Here is a 22391-nt window from a genome sequence, read left to right as displayed (position 1 = left end):
ACAGCACATGAGCGACATAGAAACAATCAAGCTCCTCCTCATCGGCAACAGCAGCGCAGGCAAGTCCAGCTTACTCCTGCGCTTCACCTCCGATACGTATGCAGAAGTGAGTTGAATCAATGGCGTGCGCATATTGGTCCAAGTGTGGCGACAAACCATGCATGCACTTGCGTTGCGCGCGCATGCAAGTATGAAGCATCTACTGACTAGCGCTATAGGAGGATAATCAGGCGACAATCGGCGTCGACTTCAAAACAAAGCTCATCAACTTTCGCGGCCAAAAAGTCAAGTTGACCATCGTAAGCCTTGACTTTGACTACCTGACAAGCAAGCTGACATGTGTGAGTGGGATACAGCAGGTCAAGAACGATTCAGAACGCTCACATCTTCCTACTATCGCGGCTGTCAAGGCGTTCTCATCGTCTATGATGTGACGTCGCGTGCCTCATTCGATCAATTACCCCGCTGGATGGCAGAGCTCGACTCACATACAGCAGAACAAGATGTCGTGACCTTTGTTGTTGGCAACAAGACTGATCGGCAAGGTCGGACAGTGACCAGGGAAGAAGGCGAAGCACTCGCAAAGAAATTGCACGCAGATGGGTATTTTGAGGCAAGTGCCAAGGATAATGTCAATGTACGGAGCATCTTTGTTAGTTTGACGGAGGAGATCCTCAAACGCAGAGCAGAGAAGCCCAGTCCTGCTACTGCTTCATCGACTGTTCGCATGGATGCTGGACAAGCTGATGATTCGTCTTGTGCCTGTTGAGCATATTGAAAAGCCTTGTATGACATCTTGTACATTTTCAGCGTATTGGCCAATCCTTTTCATCTATCATCCTCCTCTTGTCGCTGCTCGCCGAGCTTCTCCTCTTCATCTCTGATGAAAGTCTCCAGGACCTGCTTAAACTCAGCAGGCTTCTCTGCTTGCACCCAGTGGCCGGCGTCGATATCCTTGATCTGAAAGCGAGGGAAGTACCTGCCAATCAAAGGAATCGTTTCATCTGCAACGTACTTACTCTTGGAGCCCCGAATGAAGCATGTCGGCTTAACGAACCGTGCTTCATCAGGCAGAATAGGGAAATCGCCCATATAATCAAGTGATTTCGCAAGAATTCCAATAGGAATGCGAAACTGCAAGCGAGAAGAGCCGTCTGCTTGCTTCCGCTTGACTAGATTTGTCAGTAGGAATTGTCGTATAGACAAGTCTTGTTCCGTTTCTTGTAGGAGTGCGTCTGCCTCGGATTGCTTCTGGACGCCTCGTAGCTCAATGTCGCGCATCGCTCGAACGTATCGCGGGAATTCGGATGTCAGCATTGCGTCAATCGGTGCATTGTCAACAGGGACAAGCAGTTTGACGAGCTCTGGATAGCGAATCGCCAGTATCATTGCCGTTTTGGCACCCATCGAATGACCTGTCATTAGCCTACTATGTTGGCAAGAATAAACAGTGCTTGATACCAACAACGATTGCATCTTTCAGTTTGCGATCCTGAATGAAGCCCTTGACATCTTCAGCCATGACATCGTAGTTGTGTACGGCATCATGTGGCGACTCGCCATGGTTGCGTGCGTCGAGACAATAGACGGATCGGTCCAGGTCATTCGCAAAAGCTTCAGCGCTACACATCAGCACAAACAACAAACAAAGCTAGACAAAGCATACAGCGACTGCCAATTGGCCTTGCTACCAAAAAGGCCATGCATGATGATCAGCGGAGACTGGACATCTGTCTTGTCTGAAGGAATTCGAGGTAGATGCAACTTATAGGCTAGCTTGACTGTATTTGACGGAGCGATACTCGAAGCAGTGGAGAAGTATCGATAGCAGCTACATTTGAGGGACAAGCCTCTTCGAGACATGAGCATGAACCCGGATGTATCTGTCTGGCAGCTACAGATGTATGTGTGGTGTAGAAGTGCAGCTGCTGGTGCCCACCAGAAAGTGTTTTCTCAGATGGGCAGCAAGATTGGACGGCCCAACCAACTGCTTGAAGTTGCAGGGCGCATGTCAAAGCATACGAACGTGCACGCCAGCTGCAGTAGTATCAACTTTCAAGTGATTTCAAAAGGAGACGATATACAAGCAATAAGCCACAACCAACTGAGCAGCGGATCAGACGCACCAGACCCGACGAATGTGACGGGTTCGTATAGGTTCGAAGATTGTGAGTGTTTGTGAGGATGAAGTGCTGCGAGGAAATCAATATTACATTCAACGCTGGATGGAGACGCGTCTTAAACAACTGTTCTGGCTGCTCATCCCTAAGTCTTCGTTCTGCTCACGCATCTCTCTCGCCTGGCATTTGTCCAATTTCGCTGCACAGGTGGCAAAATGAGCTAATCGCTTCGGCAAATGACCACATCTTCGCCAACCCAGCCGGTCTGGCTGCTGACTTGGCACGATCATGTGTTTCTGGCACGATCATGGGTGTCTAGCCGTAGACAAGTTCAGGGGTCTTCAAAAACCACCTGATAATCGCAGATGGTAAAGCTTAAACCATGTTCTCATATAAGCGCAATCTACTGCAGAACCTGTCGTGGACGAAGGCGCTCGGTCCATGGTCCTCGCTAAAGCGGCCACGGAATCTCTAGTCAGACGAAATAGCAGCGTTTGTGCCCGCAGCTTCTAGGGATAAAGAAGAGGGGCAATGTTTGCGACTCGCGGGCAATTCGGCACTATAAAGTCAGTATAGACAGCTACACTCAGAGCTCCCTGAGACGAAGGGGGGCAGCCTGGCCGCCTGGCGCCCATTTCTTCTGTCAGAGCGGCCGCGCTTCCATTGACAAGGTCTTCACACAGCAAACGCAAGCGACAGATGATCTTGGCACTGAGTATAAGGCTCGCTCTTTGGCGCTACTGTACTGCAACAAGATTTGATCCTAGATTCCCACCGCGTGCCCATTTTCCAACATGGCATCCTCCTGCATCATTGTCGAGCGGCGCACGAATCTTCGGTCAGTTAGCATCAGACGAGATTCTCGCGGCCAACGCTCTCGCGCACAACAATGTGACGCTGCCTCGTGTACGTGATGTTGTGGATACAACTGAGTTTGGCATTGCTAAGTTTGACCCCTCCAGCAATAAAGAGATCATTCCATGGCTCATTTGTCGTCCCAATGACGCTGCGAAGGCGAGCGAGGATGATATTGGCACCGATATGCCAAACTTTCTCAACGCACTGGTCGAATATGACTTTCAGGACAAGCCAAAAGACAAGCAAAAAAAGGCCGTTGCAATCATTTTGGGAGGGACAGTCGATGCAACAGTTGTAGATGATGCCACCAATCCAGAACGTTACTTGTCCTGGGACTATCTCAAGAGGAAAGGGCACCAAACTTGTCCAAATATCACTGCTCATCCGAAACAAAAGATTACCACAGTATCATCTCAATGCATCTCAATGCTTCTACTAACTCTGACAGGTTGCTGTGGAAATGTCTTTACAGGTCAAACTCATCATCTATGGCCTTACCCAACCGGAACCTGGGGGTGCTATGGTGTTTCCCTTCGTAGAGGTATGTGCCATCTCAGTCATTCAGAGGCATGCCGCCGATGTGAAGACATACGGTCTAGAAGACAAGGTGTTTTGGTGCCACCTCAGATACATTGCGGGCGTCTCATCGTAAACCTAATTGCAAGATCTGGCGTCAGGAATCATGAGCTGAGGGCTGGGTGGAATGAGTCAAGTTTGGGCACGAGCGTCAGTATCTCACTTAGTCGAATCATAGATCTGCCATTATCTGCATCATTACCAAGATAATCAGCCAGTACATATGACTGTTCATTGCTTTATTTCGCCGGTCTCCTCTCGTAGACAGAACACCTACTTTTGCTTGCAACGCTGGATGACGAGTATCAGACGCCGAAGCTTGTCAACATTGTAAAGAAGACTTCGATCGATAGTCTCTTGACGACATACTAAGATAGAAGCATCTGAGTCGGGGCTCGACATTGAGAGGTGCAAGTGAGTGCTTGGTCCGGTGATCTGCGATCAGATGGGTGTGCCAGCTCCTCGTATTCTCGCAACTTCGGGGGTCATCAAGAACAAATTAACATTGAATTGGTGATAGCGCATATATTATGGCAGCAGTCATGTGTATCATGGGTATACCTCCTAAGCAACTATATGAAGGTGAGGATGAAGAGGTCCGGTGTTCTAAGGAGACCATGTCTTCGTATCACAAAATCGGCTAGCGCAACGGGAAGTCTGCGCACTCTTTGCAGGCTGACAGACGTGTAAAGGGCCTTCAGTCTGTGCTGATGAAGTCAGCTGTGCAAAAATTCCGTCCGAGATCTCCCTTTGACAATGTCCACAGTCCAAAGTGGGTGCAACTTACAGGCTAACTTGACTGTATCTGACGGAGCGATATTCAAAGCAGTGGAGAGATATCGATAGCAACTATCCTTTAGGCTCGAGCTTCTTCGAAGCATGAGCAGGGCACACGTCAGAAGCATACGATCATGCCCAGCAGTGGTATTGACTCTCCAGAAACTTCAGAAAGAAATTCAATTCAGGGACTGGGATGTAATCAATGCTGTTTACTACTCACACATTAATACCATAATCCCAGGTGTTCTGTCGTACCTGCAGCTAAGGAGCTGCAGGTACGTACAGATGGCTTCATGAACTGTTCCGTTCTTCAGCCGCAGAGAGAGAGCTGACAGACTACCAGTTGTCTAAGGTGCAAAAGTACCCATTAGGCGAAGACAATGCCACAAAATTCGAACAGTCGCAACCACTTAAATGCCGACAATGTACCGCCTTCTTGGGAGTACGAGTTGCGTCCAGTGAGACGTTTTGTCCAGTATACCACCGGAAATGTTCCTCAAACTGTGTTCGAAATTCATCGATCTTGCAAGTCACAGACTTGACAACGTCGTCGAACTCATCGTACACGGTCGGCACCTTTCCGTGGTTACGGACACGCATGGCGCCGAGATAAATGTTGCATTTGCAAGGTTCAGCGTCCCTCTCCATCATAGCCGGCTCCCTGTAGGTTAGTCATGACTGTAGTCCGTTGACTGAAGTCTTACCATTTCACACATATACCTGAGGCTCCCAGACAAGCTGTGTCCAGTGTTTTAATAGCGTTAGCCAGGGATGAATTTGACATTGCCGAAGAACCAAGATTCCCAAGATTCCGCCACATGAGATCCGGAAACAACGCATCACACGTCGTCTGACATGTTTTTGTTTCGATGGGGGCGACCCCAGTATCATATACGTACTTGAACACCAGTCGGTTACAATTCAACTTACGGGCAGACGAAAGAGTCGCGATGGAAAGCGAGAGCCACACCATCAAGGCAACATTCTGTACCTTGAGCCGGAACATGACGGATCTTGTCTCAGATATTGAATATTGAGTGGTGAGTCAAATGATCGATGTGCTGGCAGAACCCTGAAGCTCAGAAGCCGTGAGTCTTTTAAAACTCCTTGCTCCATTTCAGCGGAGCCCCAGGGTTGAACACAGTACGTTCAGAACTCGTACTTGATTGGGCAAGCTCCTGCCTCGGCCAGCTCTGTCGAATTGAGCTGGCTCGGAGATGCCAGATACGGTAGACACTGAGATATCCGAGAAAATGCATCGCAAACTGCCCCTGAATGTGATAGACGCGACAAACATGATGAGTCAATCCGCCAGATTACTGACTCCAGTGAGTTTAGACAGTCCATTTTGCCTGCAGTATCACGGCGGTGCATGTTGAAGAAGACTGAGGTACCGCGTAGCAGTCGGGTCCTGAGGGTTTGAACAGGAGCATGTCTTTCTGAGGATCGAGTCAAGCAGCAAAGGGCTACTTGCTAACGTGCGTCCTTTAGCGCAAGATTGCTTTAAGATTTCAGCAATCGCAGACAGCGCGAAAGCTCGAGACATCAACCAGATTTATGAGAAGTAGTATCTGTATACAGGTGTCTCATCTCACGAGACACAGCACAGATACAGGTCCCTCTGGTAGAAGGAGTGTCCATCTCTGCTTGCAACAATGGAGGTCGAGCACCATACAAAGAAGCTCGCCATCAACGCAGAGGATACGTCAGTCAATAGTGTTTTGAGGGTGTAGTGAGAGCAGAAGCATCTGCATCGTGCTTGAGACTGGGAGCTGGTAGACGAATGCCGTTCAAGTTGAGTGCTCGTTCCGGCAAACTGCGATCAGATGGGTGTGTCAGCTCACGAGTCACGTATCCTCGCGACTTCAGGGGCCAACTCAACAACAATTTTTGGCTATATACCCATGTTGTTTTTGACATCAATTTGCGATAGAGCATGTGTGTTGGCAGCAGTCATAACTTTCAGAAGTAGAGCTCCTGAGCAAGTATAAGAAGATGAGGATAGAGAAAACCGTCGACCTAAGGAAACCACGTCTTTCATATCACAAAATCGGCTAGCGCGCCGGGAAGTCTTTGCGCACTCTTTGCAAGCTAAAGGACGGATCAAGAACTTTCAGTCTGTGCTGGTGAAGTCAGCTGTCAACCCTTCATCCATTTCATCACATCTACCTCGCATCCGCCACCCTTATGCACATACGATCGCGATGACTGATATCATTGTTGAGTGTAAGGCCTACACTCTGGCGCTGTTCTTCTGCATGGTGAAGCATGCCTTTGGGCTCAAAGACTAAATTTTGGAGCGTGCCTGGAGAATTGAGGACAGGTCATCGTATCTTTGGTCAGCTTGCGTCAAATGAAGTGCTTGATGCAGAAGCCTGAGCGCACAACAACTTGAAACTGCAACGTGTACGATTTGTCATTCCAAAGTCATTCGGTGCCGCCAAGGTGGATGTCAAGACTCATCTCAGACTAATATTTTCATTTCAATACCCGATTATTGGCGCCCGTATCTCACTGACTTGACTCGTGAGTCTGCCAAAGCACCATCGCAAGATAACTTCAATTATAGGGACGGTCTTCTCATTGTTTTCTGTCGAAGAAACGAAATAGCACGGTAAAGTTATCTTTGTTTCGCCAGTTCAATCAGAATCCCTCGCCACCCCAGCCGTCCTCAAAGCTAGCCTCATCAACCTGATGCAGTCCAGGATTCGCCATACCAAGAGCTACTTGCGCTGCAACGGGCGTAAAGCTGAATCGTGTCTTTTCTTGCTTCGCTACAACCTCCTCAGTCGCTACCTCACTCTTCGCCTCAACATCAAGAGCAGCTGATTCAACGACTTGTTTCACAAGCGGCACCATGGTGGGTTTCTGCAAGACTGCAGGCGGTCCAGGAATCTTGCTGACATTGGCATGTGGTCGTTCCTTGAGCGCGCTCGTCTGCGTCGGTCTCGGCATACTCGTTGGCCCAGAAATGCGTGACATACTTCCACCAGGCATCGTTCGCATTGCTGCACTCTCCGTTTGAGCCACATGGGTCAATCCATTCAGGCCAGGACGAATGGGTGTACCTATCGACCGACTTCCCACAGATTTACTCAATGCCGCATGCCGAAGACCACTTGTTCCTGAACTACCACTCGATGGCACTTCGCCAGATAATTGACGACCATTGCTATGTCTGTTGACACTACTCGCCGTAGTCGCTGGTGTCCCTGCAGCAATCGTCGCAGGTCTAATAAGCGTCGCAGCAGGTGTACGGGGTCTTGCTTTTGTGTGCGGTTGCATTGCAGGCGCTTGAAAGGGAGCTGTTGCTGTTTTCGGTCGTGTTGAGGCATGGCCTGTACTACCTGCAAGAGATGCAGCAGGTGGACTATCGCCATCGAGGTATAATTCTCCCCATACCAAGAATGGTTCGCCATGCTGGGTTTGATAGGCAGCGAGTGCTTCTCTCAATGCTGCTTCTGCTTTTGGTAGACGCTTCTCAACTTTACTGCGGAGTTTTGATTCAGCCATGGGATTATAGCCGCGTTCTCTGAATCTATTGGGGTTGGATGTGATGGCCGCAAGTTCTTGTCGTTCAGTGTCGAGCTGCATATGTTGCTGGATGAGCGTGAGTAATGGCGCTTGTTCTGCAAGGACTTGTTGGATGCGTGTGATTTCATGCTCATGCGCAAGTAAACTCGCATCCGTATAAACGGCTGTAAAGAATGGCTCAAATTGCAGACGTTGTTCTTCACCGAGCAAGAGTTGATCCCAGAGTGCTTCGAGCTCCATGCGTGAATCTCGAACAAATTCCTCGATATGATCCTTTTTGAGGATTGCAAGACGTTCCAATTCACGCTCACAGTGTTCGACTGCCACTTGTGACGCGCCGCGTGTACGAGACAGGAAGATGGTGAGTTCTTGTGGGTGTAGCTTGAGTTTTGCATGCAGCATACGAACCGTGACGGTTGCCGTTTGAATCTTTGCAGCACGTTCTTCTTTTTGCTGCAGGAGCACACTGCGTTTTTGTTCAAGCACAGCAATGGCTTCATCCGTCAACCCGAGTACTTCCGGGTTCGTCTGACTATCCAACATGATTTGCTGATCGAGTTGTGAGGAGAGTTGTGAGGTTTCTACCGCGAGTTCTGCCCATAGCTGAACAATTTCCTTGCCGTATTGCTGGACTTGTCGTTTCCTACGCTGTACATCACGACTACATCGTGACAATGCCGCTTCAATTTGACCGAGCTTCAAAAGACTCACATCTTCAGGTGGACCTGCTGCACTCAAATCGGGGATGGTGAGGTGAATCACATCCGGCGATACCAACCCAACAAAGGCTTGGAGTTTCGTATACAACGCAAGCACCTTGTCTGCGCGTTCAAGAAAGGCACGCTTCACAGCTTGCCATTCTGCATGGATGAGTTTTTGACTATGCAGCAGTGGTGCTTGAATGGGAATCTCCTCGGCACCCTGAGAGAATGGGTCATCGAGTCCTTGTAGGATGATAGAGGTTTCGCCCAATGCAATACGCATACGATGCATATCTGACTGCATGGCACGACAATCTGCAATGACGGCATCGCATTCTTGACGTGTTGCATCGAGAGACGCGTCGAGGGCCGCTTCAACGACGTGTAAGATGGTGGCGGCTGAATCGTGGTGTTCGCCGCCGAGTTGTTGGTGGAGGGCATGGAGTTTTGCATAGTGGCCGTCGAGCTGGTCCTTGAAGCGCGTCCAGTCACTCATCGCAGGATATAGGAGAGGACAGGCCTCCCAGCAGCAGCTTCACTTCAAGTGTTGAGTCCGTCTTGGTCGTTGCTGTCGCTTTGTTTTGGAAACAAAGGGAAAAAGTGGCAGTCACATTATCGCTCATTGTTGCAGAAACGCTACATAAATACATAAAAGAGAGAAACTAGGCCTTCCTGATGACCACATCCTTGCGGTCAGCGTCATAGTGACCCAGCAGCTTAATCTCAAACTGGGCAACAGCAATACCAAAGAGCTTGAGCAGGCGAGTCTGGTTGGAGTTGAGGAGGTCGCCTTCCTTGCAGACGGTGTAGTCATGTGAGAGGGTAATGACACCATTCTTCAAGAGCGTCGGCATCCCCATGCCTCTGACGGAAGGCTCGAGTGTATGTGATAGCAAGACATCATCTTCTGCAGCGACTTGACCACCACGCGTATAGACGGCGCCAGCTGGGACGGTGAATGTGAGGGGACTCGTTGTACCTGCCCTCGCGAAATCGGTCTTGCTGTAAGATGCAAACCATTCCTCCACAAGTTCTGGCGGATGCGATGTACACAGCAAGCCGACCGTTCCTTTGAGTAAGGGCGACAATCTGGAAAGTCCATCGAGGTACTCTTCAGCGGGAGTGTTGCCCAATGCTTTCGCCATGACTTTCGTGCGACCCAGGAAGATGCGCGAGTCTGCCCACTGTGCACGGACATCCTTGAGGTAGGTGTTGCGCATGTTTTCAACGGAAAAGACCCATGCGTACTTGCAGGTATCGAGGGCGTCGCGAATACTGCGGTAGAGTGCCTCTTTCCCCTCGCGGCCCTTCTTGTCTGTCTGTGTGAGGGAGACTACTTTTTCTCGCTTTGACTTGGGCATGTCTGTATAGCTGCTCCTACTCTGTTCTTACTACTCTGTTCTACTACTATTGCTACTGCTGCTACTCGCAAGTTCTCTCTTCAACTTTTTTGGGTTTGTCGCACGGGAAAGCGTGAGAGAAATGGACAGCAGGCGACTCCACACGTAGAAGGACTACTCACAAGAGGCGATATCTACAGCTGGTACAGGCTAGCAGAGACATGGAAGATACTCTGAACAAGGCCAAGGCCATCGCAGTCGACACCATCAACGCCGTGGCCAAGAAAGTCACAGGCACAGAACCACTGGCACCTTCGGCAGAGTCAGCACCGACCACTGCCTCCCCTACCAAGCCCAATCCAGCACACAGCATTGGTCCATTGAGCCCAGCTGAGGAGAAGAAGCTGGATGATCTGATTGCTCACAGGCCCAGTGCCAAGGAGCTGCAGGAGAAGAATATCCTCAAGGACACACACGTGGCGCCTGCATTGCAACAGAAGCAAGAGGAGCTCAAGAAGCGACAGATTGAGGATGCCTTGGCAGACAAGATTGCTCATCGTCCTGAGGAGAAGGAACTCAAAGCACACGGCATTCTCAAGGGTATGCCTTCTTTCTGAATCATTTCTCATCGTGCTAATCAAGGCAGAAGGCAATGTTGCACCATCGCTACAAGCTGCACAGGACAAGCTCAAGACGGCACAACTCAAAGACACCCTCGACTCCAAGATTGCTCATCGCCCATCGCCTGATGAGTTGACCTCTAAAAATATCCTGCCAGGTCAAGGCGGTGGCACGCACGATTTACACCAAAATGTTGCTCATGCGTTGGAGGAGAAACTCGAACACAGGCCAGAACCAGAGACACTCATCAAGGAAGGCATCTTGGACAAGAATGAGAATCCAACTTCTGCTTGAAGCAATCCCCATAGTTACCAATAGTTTATGTTTATGATGTTGATGCTTTACGATCTCAACACACCGCTCATGACCGTATCGCGACCAAATACTGCAGTCTTGACGCCCATGAGTCCAATTGCTTCAGTCAAGCCCAAGGAGACGCCATTCTCTCCGATATACGACGGCGCAACCGTCACAATCACCAGTGAAGCTGCTCGTTCTGCTAGCACGGAGCGAATGACTCCTGCGCCGCCTTCAATCATGATGCTCTGTTTTTTAGGGTCCAACGCGCGTAGACAAGCAATGATATCGTCCCAAGAGCAAGACGCATGACCAGCTTCATCCACCTTGATTGTTGCAGCATCGAGAAAGATTGTTTTGACACCACCAGCCTCTAGTCCACAACACGCAGCTTCCATATTCACATCCGCAGACAATCGCCTGTGTCTCGCTTCAAACAAGGCTCGGTGAACGAGTCGTAGTGCAGGGAGTCCTTGACCCTTTCGCGCAAGTTTACACACTTTCGCATCTTTTGTCAATTGACAACGACCCTGCAAGTCAACAAAGACCGGGATGGGTTGATAGGCCAAGTCAACGGCATTATTATGTCCATCGCGTGCATTCAACCCTGGATCATCCGACGCGCATGTGCCTGCTCCCACGAGGATATAATCATGATAACGTCGTAATGTGTGCGTCACTCGAAAACTTTCACGACCCGACAAGACTAGTGGTTTCCCTGTCCTTGTGCCAATACAACCATCCAAACTCTGTGCATACGTCAACGTGACGCTCATTCTATCGACATTGCTGTGCAGGTATACGACGGCTTGTTTGTCCATGACAGTCATTGTATCCAAGTGTGTAAAATCCCGTCGCGACTCTGAAATAGGGCGTGTAAGCTCAATAACGGATTGTATTTTATTCAGCAAAGGACCGTTTCGAGCCTGTTGCAGGAAGTGCCTCACCCTCAATAGCCTTTTCACTCGCAGGCGGTCCACGTGCCGCTTCTTCCGCTTCCTTCACGTCTGTTGATTTCTCAAACTGTAGTGTCTTTGAGAGTCTTGTTTCCCAGGATCCATCCTGAAAGGCGCTCGGTGGGAGTGCATCGGCAAGGGTATAGTCACCGACGCGCGATCGAACAAGCGAAACCATGTGTGCTGCACTACCCACAGCAATGCCCAGATCGTGAATGAGCGAACGAACGTAGGTGCCGGACGAGACTGTCATGCTGAGATGAACAGCCACGAGCTTCTCGTCAGATTTAGCAGACTCTGTAGTCTTTTCTGTCTCTGTAACGTGCTTTAGCTCAGTCTCCGGGTCTGGCTTGAGCGTCTTGAGAGCCTGTGCAGCAAGTCGAATTTCTTCCGCTGCCTCCTCCTTGGGTTCCACCCATTCATGTTCCGTTGTGACGTGGGTGACATCAAATCGAGAGACCGTTGCAGGTCGTGCTTTGATTTCCGCAGGTAATGGTTTACCTTCCCTTGCATACTCATACAACGGCTTCCCTTGCATCTTCAATGCCGAGTAAATAGGTGGCGTCTGCATGATGTCCCCACGAAACTGTGCAGCAATGGTTCGTTCAAGCAATGCTTTCGTGACATGCTTACATGGGCAACGAGAGACAATTTTCCCTTCACTATCATACGTATCGGTTGCAATACCAAATAAAGCAATGGCTTCGTATTCTTTTGAACAGCCAAGGAAGCTGCCAAGTTGTTTGGTGCCCTTGCCAACACCGACAATCAAGACACCACTTGCAAGGGGATCAAGGGTTCCACCATGTCCCATCTTGATCTTGTGGCTGAAACGAGGACGTTTGCGTCCCTTGTTGCCTGCAGCGGAGCGTTGAGCTTGAGCGTCCAGGTCAGCGGCGAAGAGCGGGGAGCGTGAGAGGACATGTTGGATGTCGTGGAGCAAACCGGCAGAGGAGATGCCGGTGGGCTTATTGACCGCAAAGAGACCACTCATTCTAGTATGAATTTTGAGCACAAATGAAGTAGTATTAGGAAGCAGGGCTCTTGGAGCACAGCAGATGGATGGATTTTCACGTTGACGTATACAAGAGTGTCGAGTTCTTGTCGACTGTTCGCAGTTGCAAAGAAAATTCTAAATTCAGATGGGCAGCCATGATGAACAGTCTTGTTGCAGCATTCACATAGCAGGGTGATAGCACGGCGCGTTTGCTGCCCTGGCCATGGTACCTACATGACCGATGGGAAATGATACATAGTTCGCTGATGTACATGGCGCATGTATCTACAGATTCGTTCATTGCATCAAAGTATTGATTATCAGTACTTGATTATCAGTACACGGCGACAAGACGCATCCTTTTCAAAATATTGGGTCACCTTAGCACATGGGCTGTTTAGTTAGATGGACTGTTTGGTCAAAAGGGTATGAGAACAGCTGAAGTACTGGGCTGCTCATCTCGGCCAGCATGACCACTCTCTTGACCAAAGTCAAACATACTCCGATGTCGGCGAGATGATGAGACAAGTCTTGGGCGATAGTGCATCCAGCGTCTCCATCAGATGAAGCATCATCAGCAGCGGTTGCAGCGATCTAGGTGCTGTTGTTTCGATGATAGGTCAGTTCGAGCAGCCCATTTCTAAGCCAGGGCCCAGCTGCAGCAGATGTATGTACATATGGTTCATGGCGAAAGTGCAAACCAAAAGTTGAACGACGAAAGCATCAACACACACTCAGCAACAAGACGGCGACACTCAATGGAAGGGGCCCTGGCTGGATACAATAGCTAGCAGCACGCGGAAGCAAACAAATAATCGTATGAACGGAACTCGCTCTCCTTCTAAACCCGCTCAAGGCGATCCGGCGCAAAGGCGCATCGTCGTCAAGGCGACAACTTTGCCACAAGGACAATCGCATGCAGCGCAGGACGTAGTGCCTCGGCCGAGACCGATCGTCAAGGCGCCAAGCTTCAATTCTCTACATGGCATCGATGGAGCAGGCGCGCTGGCCCCGCCGCGCAAGATACTAAGCAATATGCCGTCTTCTGTCACCACGCGACGGCCTGCTTCGCCCACTCGAAGCACAACGACGACTCAAGTCTCATCTCATTCTTCATCACATGAAGCCAGGCATACAAAACCCGCATTTTTTACCGCTTCATCCTACTCAGCGCCGCGTACAAGCAAAGCCGCCATGCCAGACTTCAGACGTGCCGACTCTGCCAGCGCCTTACCACACAGCGCAAGTAATATTGCGCCTCGCGTTTCTCGCAGTAATAGCCCAGATCTTTTTCGTCAAACAGACTCGCCTACACCGCATACAGGTCGCCCGAATCCCATTCTTGCACGACCAAGCCTTCGCGAGACACATTCAGAAGACTTGCTTGCACGACGTCGTCGGCTGTCCACAGAAGCAATCCATACCATGCAAGCAAGAACAGAGTATGCTGAGAAACGAACAAGTCGCGGCAGTACGTTGTCGTCAGCTGGTAGCGCCATTGCTGCTGAATTGGCTGGACCATCCTATACGAGACGCGCGCGTGCGCCTTCGTGCGCATCGCCGTCTTTGTCGAGTGGACTCAACCATCAATCACCAGAATTCACAGAAGTGCATGATTTGGACATGACGCAAGCTTCTGCAGCAGCGGCAGAGTCATCAACGCGACGCATGCTAGATTATGAGATTCGGAATACTTCCCTCATGGCCGTGAATGCGCATCTTGAGAAACAAACACGGAGACAGGCGAGTGAACTCAAGCAACTACGGAGACATGCGCAAGAAGCGCGTGGTCTGGGCACAATGAAGCCGCTGTCGCCTGATGCCTCAGAGGCGTTGACTTCAGACGACGATGCATGGCCGGCTGATATGGAAGACGTACGGCGTAAAGTCCTGTTGAGCGATGAATTGACGGGCACGATACGAAGTCTTGATGGAAGCATTCAGCGCGCACTGCTGGTCAGTGAACAGCTGTTGACGGATGCTCAGCGTGGGCTGGCTTATCGTCCGCGCGAGTCTGAGGTTGGACTTGGTGTGCGTGTGCTGCAGAAGGGCGATCAGGAAGATGAGGAGGAAGAGGGACTCAGTAATGATGATGATGAATAAGAGGTTGATAATACTAATACTGGCACGGGGATATGCTGTGTGACTGTCTCTGTGCTACCCCGGATCTGCAGCCTGAGATTTGGCGATTGACTGCCGGTGGACCGATTTCTGAGATTGATTCCGAGATTCATCTGCTCAGATTCTGCTGCGGCACTGAATGACCAAGACGTCATTGAGCGCAATCCCATAAAGACACAATTGCAGCGCCAGAACTAGTTAGTCGCATACCATGACCATGAGAAGATAGTACTATATCCCTCGGCGACAGTATGGAAGGACCTCTCGGCATCAACTTGAATGAGGCGCGGATACTCGAGCATGCGCATCAGCGCAACCACCAACAGTCAGACGACAAGGCTGAGGAAAAGGCGCCAGAGTACCTAGCATCAAGAAGGTTCACAGATTTGTGGGGATTGGAATTGCCCTACTACTTCATCACCATGGCGGCACTCACACTGCCGCTGTATACTTGGAGTCTGAAGTGGTTCATCTCTGGCACACCGTTCCTCATCTTTGTCCTGTTACTTGGACAGCCTGATGGGCTCTTCAAGCGTCCACCTGTGCTGTCTATCATCATTCTTTCAATTCAGGCATCGTACCTCATCTGCAGTACATCTTGGCTGCTCATCAAATTATACAAGGGAGTCTGTTATCCGGCCATTGTGATTGCTGCATTCATGCGCATCACATGGCTGCAGCTCAAGCTACGCGAATCTCTACGGAAAGTATTTGCTTCATTCCACATCCATGGAGACAAGCTGGCCTTTTTCAACTTTCCAGCCCTCGATATTGACGATGGCGATGTCCCTTGCTTGCTCGTCATCAAGGGCGTCACATTTTCCTTGAGAACCCTAACACTCCAAGTACACGGTGTTGAAGTAGGCGTCAAAATCAACGACGACTTGGAGATTGGCATTCAAACAGATTCATTCATTTGGCGGATCGGACGCAATATCGATATTGGTGATATCTATGGAACCGTCAAGGGCCCATTCACAGACAAGAAGAAAAGCGGTCTTCATCGTGACTTAGAGCAAGACGACCAACAAGCGCATCATGATATTACGAAAGGCCGACCGCCTATGCCCATGGGAAGGACAAGTGCCGCTGCGCTCGCAGAAGAGCTCAAGGCGAAAGAACACTACCAAGCAACATTGAATAAGATTGATAGGAAGGACATCACACATCAGGCACGACGTGCGCTAGGGTCTACCACAGATGATGAGAATCAGATGCGAGCCTTGATTGGTTCTTACATTCATGGCAGCGAGTCAGTACCGAATCCACCTGGCAAATCGGTCAAGTCGAGTGTACTGACAGCCATGGTGCCTCGTGTTTTCAAAACGGCCTTTCACAATATTCCGGTCCTCTTGAGGCTATTTCTCAATCTAGTGGCATACAACCACCCTGTGCTCTTCAAATCAATCACACTGACGGGCAAGGGCCACTATATCAACCACATGCTTGAGAATAAACTGTTCAAGCACTATACCCAAGAAAATAAGGAGCTCGAAAAACTCAAGAAGTTTGTTGAAGGCTTCCTGTCTGACGGGAATTTTAGCCTGGTCTTAGATGGACTTCTTGGATTGGCATCTGTTCCGCTGAATACAGAGTACGATATAGTCACCTTTGTCAAAACGCCTAGGATACTCGTCATCAAATCGATGCCGGCGGCGCATACCGATGATGAGATAGTTGTGGACCACGATGAAGACCAGGAACAGGCACAGACTGTTTCCATCATCAGTGGTGCAGCGGCGACCTTTTCAATACCATCCTTCCTTCTCCCAGATCATGAGCACTTACTACCAGAGCCACCTACTGATGCCACGACCAAGGACGAAGCACAAATCAAGATGAGCGTGCTGGCTAGTCTGCCGGTTGAGTTTGACGACGCCATGATCAACTTTGCACTCGCACTAATCAAATCCTCACAAGTGGTAAGTTTTCAACATGAAGCATACATCATTGATACTGACAACTTTAGCTGACCCTTCACAAGAAGGCCAACAGCATGAGTCAGGAAGTCCACTCCATTGGCGACTTTTTCGGTTCCTTGATCGGTTCGACATCTGAACAAATCAAAAAGAGCCTTGTTGAAGCACACGTCGATGATGCTTGGGTGGAGAAGATATTCTTGAAGGCCATCAATGGCTTGCGAACGCTGAAGGGCGATCTAGGGTATCAGACTGATATCCCGATAGACTTGTCTGAACTCAGATCAGCCAAGCGCTATGTCTATCGGTCGACCTGACTCAGTGCATGTTGAGTACACCCTGCGCACGCTCGTCGACACGAGGCTTACGAGTCCAATGTGGCGACGATGCCAATCGTGCGACTATTGTCTAACAATGGCATAGCCTCGGCAGGACGCTGCAGATCGACGGGAGCGCGACAGCCTCGGGACGTAGCCGCAGCGGCCCGCACGGGAAGCATCTGGCAGACTTTTAATTCTAATTCACAACACTTCCATCTGGCAGCCGTTGATGTGTGACATGTCGTTCGTTGAGAACACGATTTGAACCTCGATGGTGGAAGCAATGTTTCACGACGACCATTCGATGGTGAACTTTGTATAGCTTCATCTCGGCTTGTCGGAGATAGGATGTATGTTCCAACCTTATTGCGGTCTCCATGTTGGGATTCTATGAAGCCTTCGAGATCGCAATCGATGTGAGTGTGCAACGGCCAACCTCATCTGAAAACAGATCAGAATGTCTTGGATGCGCGTTGTGGCGAAGGTCAGATCGTTGGCAGCACCGGCCCGACCAAAACGCTGCTTGGATGTTGGTCCATCTTTCGCCGAGGTGTTTGACAGCCTGTCAATGCATGTAGATCGGCTTCCTCGAGCTCATGTGAAGAATGACTGTAGTGCCCCTGACAACGAATGGGATAGGCACGTTCAGAATTGCTGATACTCGAGCCCAGGAACGTTGTCAAGAAAGTGAAGACATTCAGGACTATCAATGAATCAGACAGCCACTCCTGTAGTAACCTATATGCTGGGCAGATCGATACCCTGAAATCAGAGCGTCACGCGCGGCGGCTTTTGAGTCTTGACCATGAACAGCTCGCTGTTTACAGATGACAGAGCTCAGAGTGCACCCAAAAGTACCAGCCTTCTTGACATTCTTGTAGAATGGGATGATGCACGAGCTTTAGGCTTGCAAAGTGCCATGGAAGGGTCTCACCCGGCCACGCTATGCGGTCGAATGGTATGTCTCGAAGATAGCATTTGAACAAAACCCAGAACCCAAAGGCTTACGACAATTCTGTTTGCATCGTGCTGAATCCTGATGGCAGAATCATCCCAATGGATGCAAAGGCCCGGTTTCGACCGTTGTCGACCTTGCCAATGTTGCCGTAGTCAACCAACCGGAGAACGCGCGTGGTAGAAAACTCAAAATTCAATCGCTCGCCAAATCATGCTCAAAATCGATGAAGGATGCCAGCCAGTCGTCCGGAGTCATTGACACGCGCGCGGACAGGAGCGGGGGGCGCGCGGCGTGATCTTAGTAGGGCATACTTCGAACATCGATCGAGTGCACTTGTAAGTGGGCCGTGAGTCTGTGGCCGACACCCGGCGGGGCTCTTGGCTCTGATACTAACGTTACTATGGCTCATGGCAGCTGTGTGCGGACTTTGCGGAGTTCCACTCGACCCCGCGTATTCCCATGAGCTGCCGCTGCACCTGTATTTCCCAAGCTAAGGTAGTAGTGGTATAGCTTGCTACCACGGCCACGATGCATGCATAATCACGTTCGAGCTACTATGAATGCTGCTGTACCTCGAGGCTCGCTTACTTGTAACTACAGTCCCCGGCAGCAGTGCATGCTCGCTAACCAAGCTTTGGGATCAAACTAGTTGAGCTTCTTGCATGGCAAGTATACAGACGGCGACAGACCGCCATTCTTGCCTCAAGACATGGCCTCGGCAGGAGATTTTTGCTCGATTCACTCAGCTACTGCAAATCCTTCCCCTGTCAGTGAAGTGACAGGTGCCTGGCAGGCTGTTTCCGGTGCTGCCATCACAGGTGTCAGTGCCACCTGGTGAAGGCCTGCGTGCCCTTGGCAAAATGAAGAAGCTTCTGGTATGGTTCACGGCGACTTCTTGATTGGTTGGTGGCAGGTCGTCGGCGGCTGCCAGCACTGGGATCCGTCCATCACCGAATGTTTCAGTCTCACAGACGCGCTGTCAAAAAACTCTATTGCTCAACGACACAACAATATGCGCTGTGATTTTGTGCTCCTGAATACTGCAGCGGCAGCTCTGCACCTAGTAGACTCCGCGTCTGCGTCATCTCCCCGCGCACTGCGGATGGTGGGCCTGAATTAGCTCTGCAAACTCTGGCACGTTTCAATGCCTTCCTGAGACACACCTTGGCATCGATGAAGCTTTGCTATCCCTTGCAACTATGGTGCCATGGACCTTGCCATCGGGTTCCGGGTAGCGGGCGCCATGTTTCTATCCGCGCCGGATTCGTACATGGCCTCAGTGCTTTACTGTATCTTTGACTTGTGTATAAAGTGAGGCAATGCTGCCGAAAGAGACCCTCATTCAATCCAACAGCAATGCAGGTCATCACCGCAGCCATTCTCCTCGGTGTTGCATACGCAGCTCCTGTCGCTGAGCCTGAGGCTGATGCACTTCTCGGCCTTCCTCAGACGATCAAGCTTGGAGACCCATTCAAGGTGACCTTCCCAGGCGCGACGATTCAACCTCAGACACTCTCGGTGAATCCTCAGATTGTTCTGCCGACACTGGCGTTGCCCTCCATCAAGATTCCCTCTCTCACAGCGCCGTCTCTCGCAGTTCCAACATTCGCTGCTCCATCATTCCCTGCTGCACCAAGCTTGGCAGTGCCTAGCTTCCCTGCGGCACCTGCAGCACCAAGCCTGGCCATCCCTTCGATCAAGGTGCCTTCACTCGCAATTCCTACATTCGCAGCACCATCGTTCCCTGCTGCACCCAGTCTTGCACTGCCCTCATTGGCAATCCCATCGTTGGCTGCACCCTCTTTCCCTGCAGCACCAAGCTTGGCCTTGCCTTCGCTCGCAATCCCAACTTTCGCTGCTCCTTCTTTCCCTGCTGCACCAAGCTTGGCCTTGCCTTCGCTCGCAATCCCAACTTTCGCTGCTCCTTCTTTCCCTGCAGCACCAAGCTTGGCTTTGCCTTCGCTCGCAATTCCTACATTCGCAGCACCCTCTTTTCCTGCTGCACCTAGTCTTGCACTGCCCTCATTGGCAATCCCATCGTTGGCTACACCCTCTTTCCCTGCAGCACCAAGCTTGGCCTTGCCTTCGCTCGCAATTCCTACATTCGCAGCACCCTCTTTCCCTGCTGCACCTAGTCTTGCACTGCCCTCATTGGCAATTCCTACGTTCGCAGCGCCCTCTTTCCCTGCAGCACCAAGCTTGGCCTTGCCTTCGCTCGCAATCCCTTCATTCGCTGCCCCTTCTTTCCCTGCAGCACCAAGCTTGGCCTTGCCTTCGCTTGCGATTCCTACGTTCGCGGCACCCTCTTTCCCTGCAGCACCGAGCTTGGCCATTCCGACCTTCGCTGCACCATCTTTCCCTGCAGCACCGAGCTTGGCCTTGCCTTCGCTAGCAATTCCTTCATTCGCGGCACCCTCTTTCCCTGCTGCACCTAGCTTGGCCATCCCTTCGATCAAGGTTCCTTCGCTGGCAATTCCAACTTTCGCGGCACCCTCTTTCCCTGCACCACCAAGCTTGGCCTTGCCTTCACTCGCAATCCCGACTTTCGCGGCACCTTCTTTCCCTGCAGCACCAAGCTTGGCCTTGCCTTCGCTCGCAATTCCTTCATTCGCTGCACCCTCTTTCCCTGCTGCACCTAGCTTGGGCTTGCCTTCGCTCGCAATTCCTACTTTCGCTGCTCCTTCTTTCCCTGCTGCACCAAGCTTGGCCTTGCCTTCGCTCGCAATTCCTTCATTCGCGGCACCCTCTTTCCCTGCTGCACCTAGCTTGGCCATTCCTTCGATCAAGGTTCCTTCGCTGGCAATTCCGACTTTCGCGGCACCCTCTTTCCCTGCAGCACCGAGCTTGGCCATTCCGACTTTCGCTGCACCACCTTTCCCTGCAGCACCGAGCTTGGCCATTCCTACGTTCGCGGCACCATCGTTCCCTGCAGCACCAAGCTTGGCCTTGCCTTCGCTAGCAATTCCTTCATTCGCGGCACCCTCTTTCCCTGCTGCACCTAGCTTGGCCATCCCTTCGATCAAGGTTCCTTCGCTTGCAATTCCAACTTTCGCGGCACCCTCTTTCCCTGCAGCACCAAGCTTGGCCTTGCCTTCGCTCGCAATCCCTTCATTCGCTGCTCCTTCTTTCCCTGCAGCACCAAGCTTGGCTTTGCCTTCGCTCGCAATTCCTACTTTCGCTGCTCCTTCTTTCCCTGCTGCACCAAGCTTGGCCTTGCCTTCGCTCGCAATTCCTTCATTCGCGGCGCCCTCATTCCCTGCTGCACCTAGCTTGGCCATTCCTTCGATCAAGGTTCCTTCCCTGGCAATTCCAACTTTCGCGGCACCCTCTTTCCCTGCAGCACCGAGCTTGGCCATTCCTACGTTCGCGGCACCATCATTCCCTGCAGCACCAAGCTTGGCCTTGCCTTCATTCGCTGCTCCTTCTTTCCCTGCTGCACCAAGCTTGGCTTTGCCTTCGCTCGCAATTCCTACTTTCGCTGCTCCTTCTTTCCCTGCTGCACCAAGCTTGGCTTTGCCTTCGCTCGCAATTCCTACTTTCGCTGCTCCTTCTTTCCCTGCAGCACCAAGCTTGGCCTTGCCTTCGCTCGCAATTCCTTCATTCGCGGCACCCTCTTTCCCTGCTGCACCAAGCTTGGCCTTGCCTTCGCTCGCAATTCCTTCATTCGCGGCACCTTCTTTCCCTGCAGCACCAAGCTTGGCCTTGCCTTCGCTCGCAATTCCTACTTTTCCTGCTCCTTCTTTCCCTGCAGCACCTAGCTTGGCCGTTCCTTCGATCAAACTTCCATCGCTTGCTTTGCCTTCGTTGGCTGTCCCCACCTTCCCAGCGTTCCCTTCTCCTCCAGCACAAACAACACGGCCTGCTGGCGGTAACACTACTCCTGTCGCGAACACCATGGCCACAGTCACCACCAAGAGGGCAACCAGCGAAATTGTCATTGCATTGCCGACTATTCCTGGATTCACTCAGCCTCCTGTCGCCCTCCCGACCCTTCCTGGCTTCACGGCCAACCCTCAACCTCTTCCAACCGTTCGTGTGCCGCCTCCTAGCTTCACTACGGTTGTCATTGGTGGCACGCAGACTTTGACATTTGCACTGCCTGCCTTTACCCTTGTTCTGTAAAGGGTCTGTTCATATGTTCTGTGAATATTCATCTATTTTGAGCATGTAGAGCTCAAACTATACATAGTAACCTTCTTGCATTCATTCTTGCTGTTCTAGTCCTTCGTTATGATTTCCAATTCATCTGCTAGAGTATACACTAGCTTTGACGAATACAGGGCTGGGATGAAG

At 50.9% G+C, this 22391-nt stretch overlaps 11 protein-coding genes across 11 annotated transcripts; 4 read left to right on the top strand and 7 right to left on the bottom strand.

Annotated features, from left to right (window-relative positions):
* Positions 1 to 7: 7 nt before the first annotated feature.
* BCR37DRAFT_407052 (ras-related protein rab-like protein-10) lies at positions 8 to 965 on the top strand (the record flags this gene model as incomplete). Its single annotated transcript, XM_040872115.1, has 3 exons — positions 8 to 106; positions 219 to 299; positions 347 to 965. The coding sequence occupies 3 exons, from the start codon at positions 8 to 10 to the stop codon at positions 767 to 769; spliced, it is 603 nt and encodes a 200-aa protein (XP_040727490.1). The 3' UTR covers positions 770 to 965.
* On the bottom strand, positions 799 to 1973 carry BCR37DRAFT_217663 (alpha beta hydrolase fold family). The gene is made up of 3 exons (XM_040866438.1): positions 1667 to 1973; positions 1462 to 1622; positions 799 to 1415 (listed from the first exon to the last, which is right to left on the bottom strand). Exons 1-3 carry the CDS (start codon positions 1867 to 1869, stop codon positions 829 to 831), a joined length of 951 nt encoding a protein of 316 aa, XP_040727489.1. The 5' UTR covers positions 1870 to 1973; the 3' UTR covers positions 799 to 828.
* A 2612-nt stretch (positions 1974 to 4585) lies between these two features.
* BCR37DRAFT_217659 (uncharacterized protein) lies at positions 4586 to 5517 on the bottom strand. The gene is made up of 2 exons (XM_040866437.1): positions 5039 to 5517; positions 4586 to 4995 (listed from the first exon to the last, which is right to left on the bottom strand). Exons 1-2 carry the CDS (start codon positions 5338 to 5340, stop codon positions 4671 to 4673), a joined length of 627 nt encoding a protein of 208 aa, XP_040727488.1. The 5' UTR covers positions 5341 to 5517; the 3' UTR covers positions 4586 to 4670.
* A 1107-nt stretch (positions 5518 to 6624) lies between these two features.
* BCR37DRAFT_211294 (microtubule associated protein-domain-containing protein) lies at positions 6625 to 9165 on the bottom strand. The gene has a single exon (XM_040866422.1). The coding sequence runs from the start codon at positions 9063 to 9065 to the stop codon at positions 6978 to 6980; it is 2088 nt and encodes a 695-aa protein (XP_040727487.1). The 5' UTR covers positions 9066 to 9165; the 3' UTR covers positions 6625 to 6977.
* A 66-nt stretch (positions 9166 to 9231) lies between these two features.
* On the bottom strand, positions 9232 to 9930 carry BCR37DRAFT_409333 (ribosomal protein L10-domain-containing protein; the record flags this gene model as incomplete). The annotated part of the gene is made up of 1 exon (XM_040872149.1): positions 9232 to 9930. One exon carries the CDS (start codon positions 9928 to 9930, stop codon positions 9232 to 9234), a length of 699 nt encoding a protein of 232 aa, XP_040727486.1.
* On the top strand, positions 9882 to 10877 carry BCR37DRAFT_376874 (uncharacterized protein). Its single transcript, XM_040868685.1, has 2 exons — positions 9882 to 10509; positions 10556 to 10877. Exons 1-2 carry the CDS (start codon positions 10131 to 10133, stop codon positions 10822 to 10824), a joined length of 648 nt encoding a protein of 215 aa, XP_040727485.1. The 5' UTR covers positions 9882 to 10130; the 3' UTR covers positions 10825 to 10877.
* BCR37DRAFT_376873 (dihydrofolate reductase-like domain-containing protein) lies at positions 10687 to 11686 on the bottom strand. Its single transcript, XM_040868684.1, has one exon. It carries the CDS (start codon positions 11655 to 11657, stop codon positions 10872 to 10874), a length of 786 nt encoding a protein of 261 aa, XP_040727484.1. The 5' UTR covers positions 11658 to 11686; the 3' UTR covers positions 10687 to 10871.
* Positions 11687 to 11727: 41 nt separating this feature from the next.
* On the bottom strand, positions 11728 to 12777 carry BCR37DRAFT_391095 (pseudouridine synthase; the record flags this gene model as incomplete). Its single annotated transcript, XM_040870959.1, has 1 exon — positions 11728 to 12777. The coding sequence occupies one exon, from the start codon at positions 12775 to 12777 to the stop codon at positions 11728 to 11730; it is 1050 nt and encodes a 349-aa protein (XP_040727483.1).
* A 1197-nt stretch (positions 12778 to 13974) lies between these two features.
* BCR37DRAFT_391094 (uncharacterized protein) lies at positions 13975 to 14883 on the top strand (the record flags this gene model as incomplete). The annotated part of the gene is made up of 1 exon (XM_040870958.1): positions 13975 to 14883. The coding sequence occupies one exon, from the start codon at positions 13975 to 13977 to the stop codon at positions 14881 to 14883; it is 909 nt and encodes a 302-aa protein (XP_040727482.1).
* Positions 14884 to 15152: 269 nt separating this feature from the next.
* On the top strand, positions 15153 to 17137 carry BCR37DRAFT_385758 (uncharacterized protein; the record flags this gene model as incomplete). The annotated part of the gene is made up of 2 exons (XM_040870386.1): positions 15153 to 16823; positions 16871 to 17137. The coding sequence occupies 2 exons, from the start codon at positions 15153 to 15155 to the stop codon at positions 17135 to 17137; spliced, it is 1938 nt and encodes a 645-aa protein (XP_040727481.1).
* A 2487-nt stretch (positions 17138 to 19624) lies between these two features.
* Positions 19625 to 22036, bottom strand: BCR37DRAFT_385757 (uncharacterized protein; the record flags this gene model as incomplete). Its single annotated transcript, XM_040870385.1, has 1 exon — positions 19625 to 22036. One exon carries the CDS (start codon positions 22034 to 22036, stop codon positions 19625 to 19627), a length of 2412 nt encoding a protein of 803 aa, XP_040727480.1.
* Positions 22037 to 22391: the final 355 nt, after the last annotated feature.

This window comes from Protomyces lactucae-debilis (genome assembly GCF_002105105.1).
Source record: "Protomyces lactucae-debilis strain 12-1054 chromosome Unknown BCR37scaffold_3, whole genome shotgun sequence".
NCBI classification, from domain to species: domain Eukaryota; kingdom Fungi; phylum Ascomycota; class Taphrinomycetes; order Taphrinales; family Protomycetaceae; genus Protomyces; species Protomyces lactucae-debilis.
The sequence above is the reverse complement of the archived record's forward strand: the minus strand, read 5'-3'. Positions and strand labels throughout refer to the sequence as shown.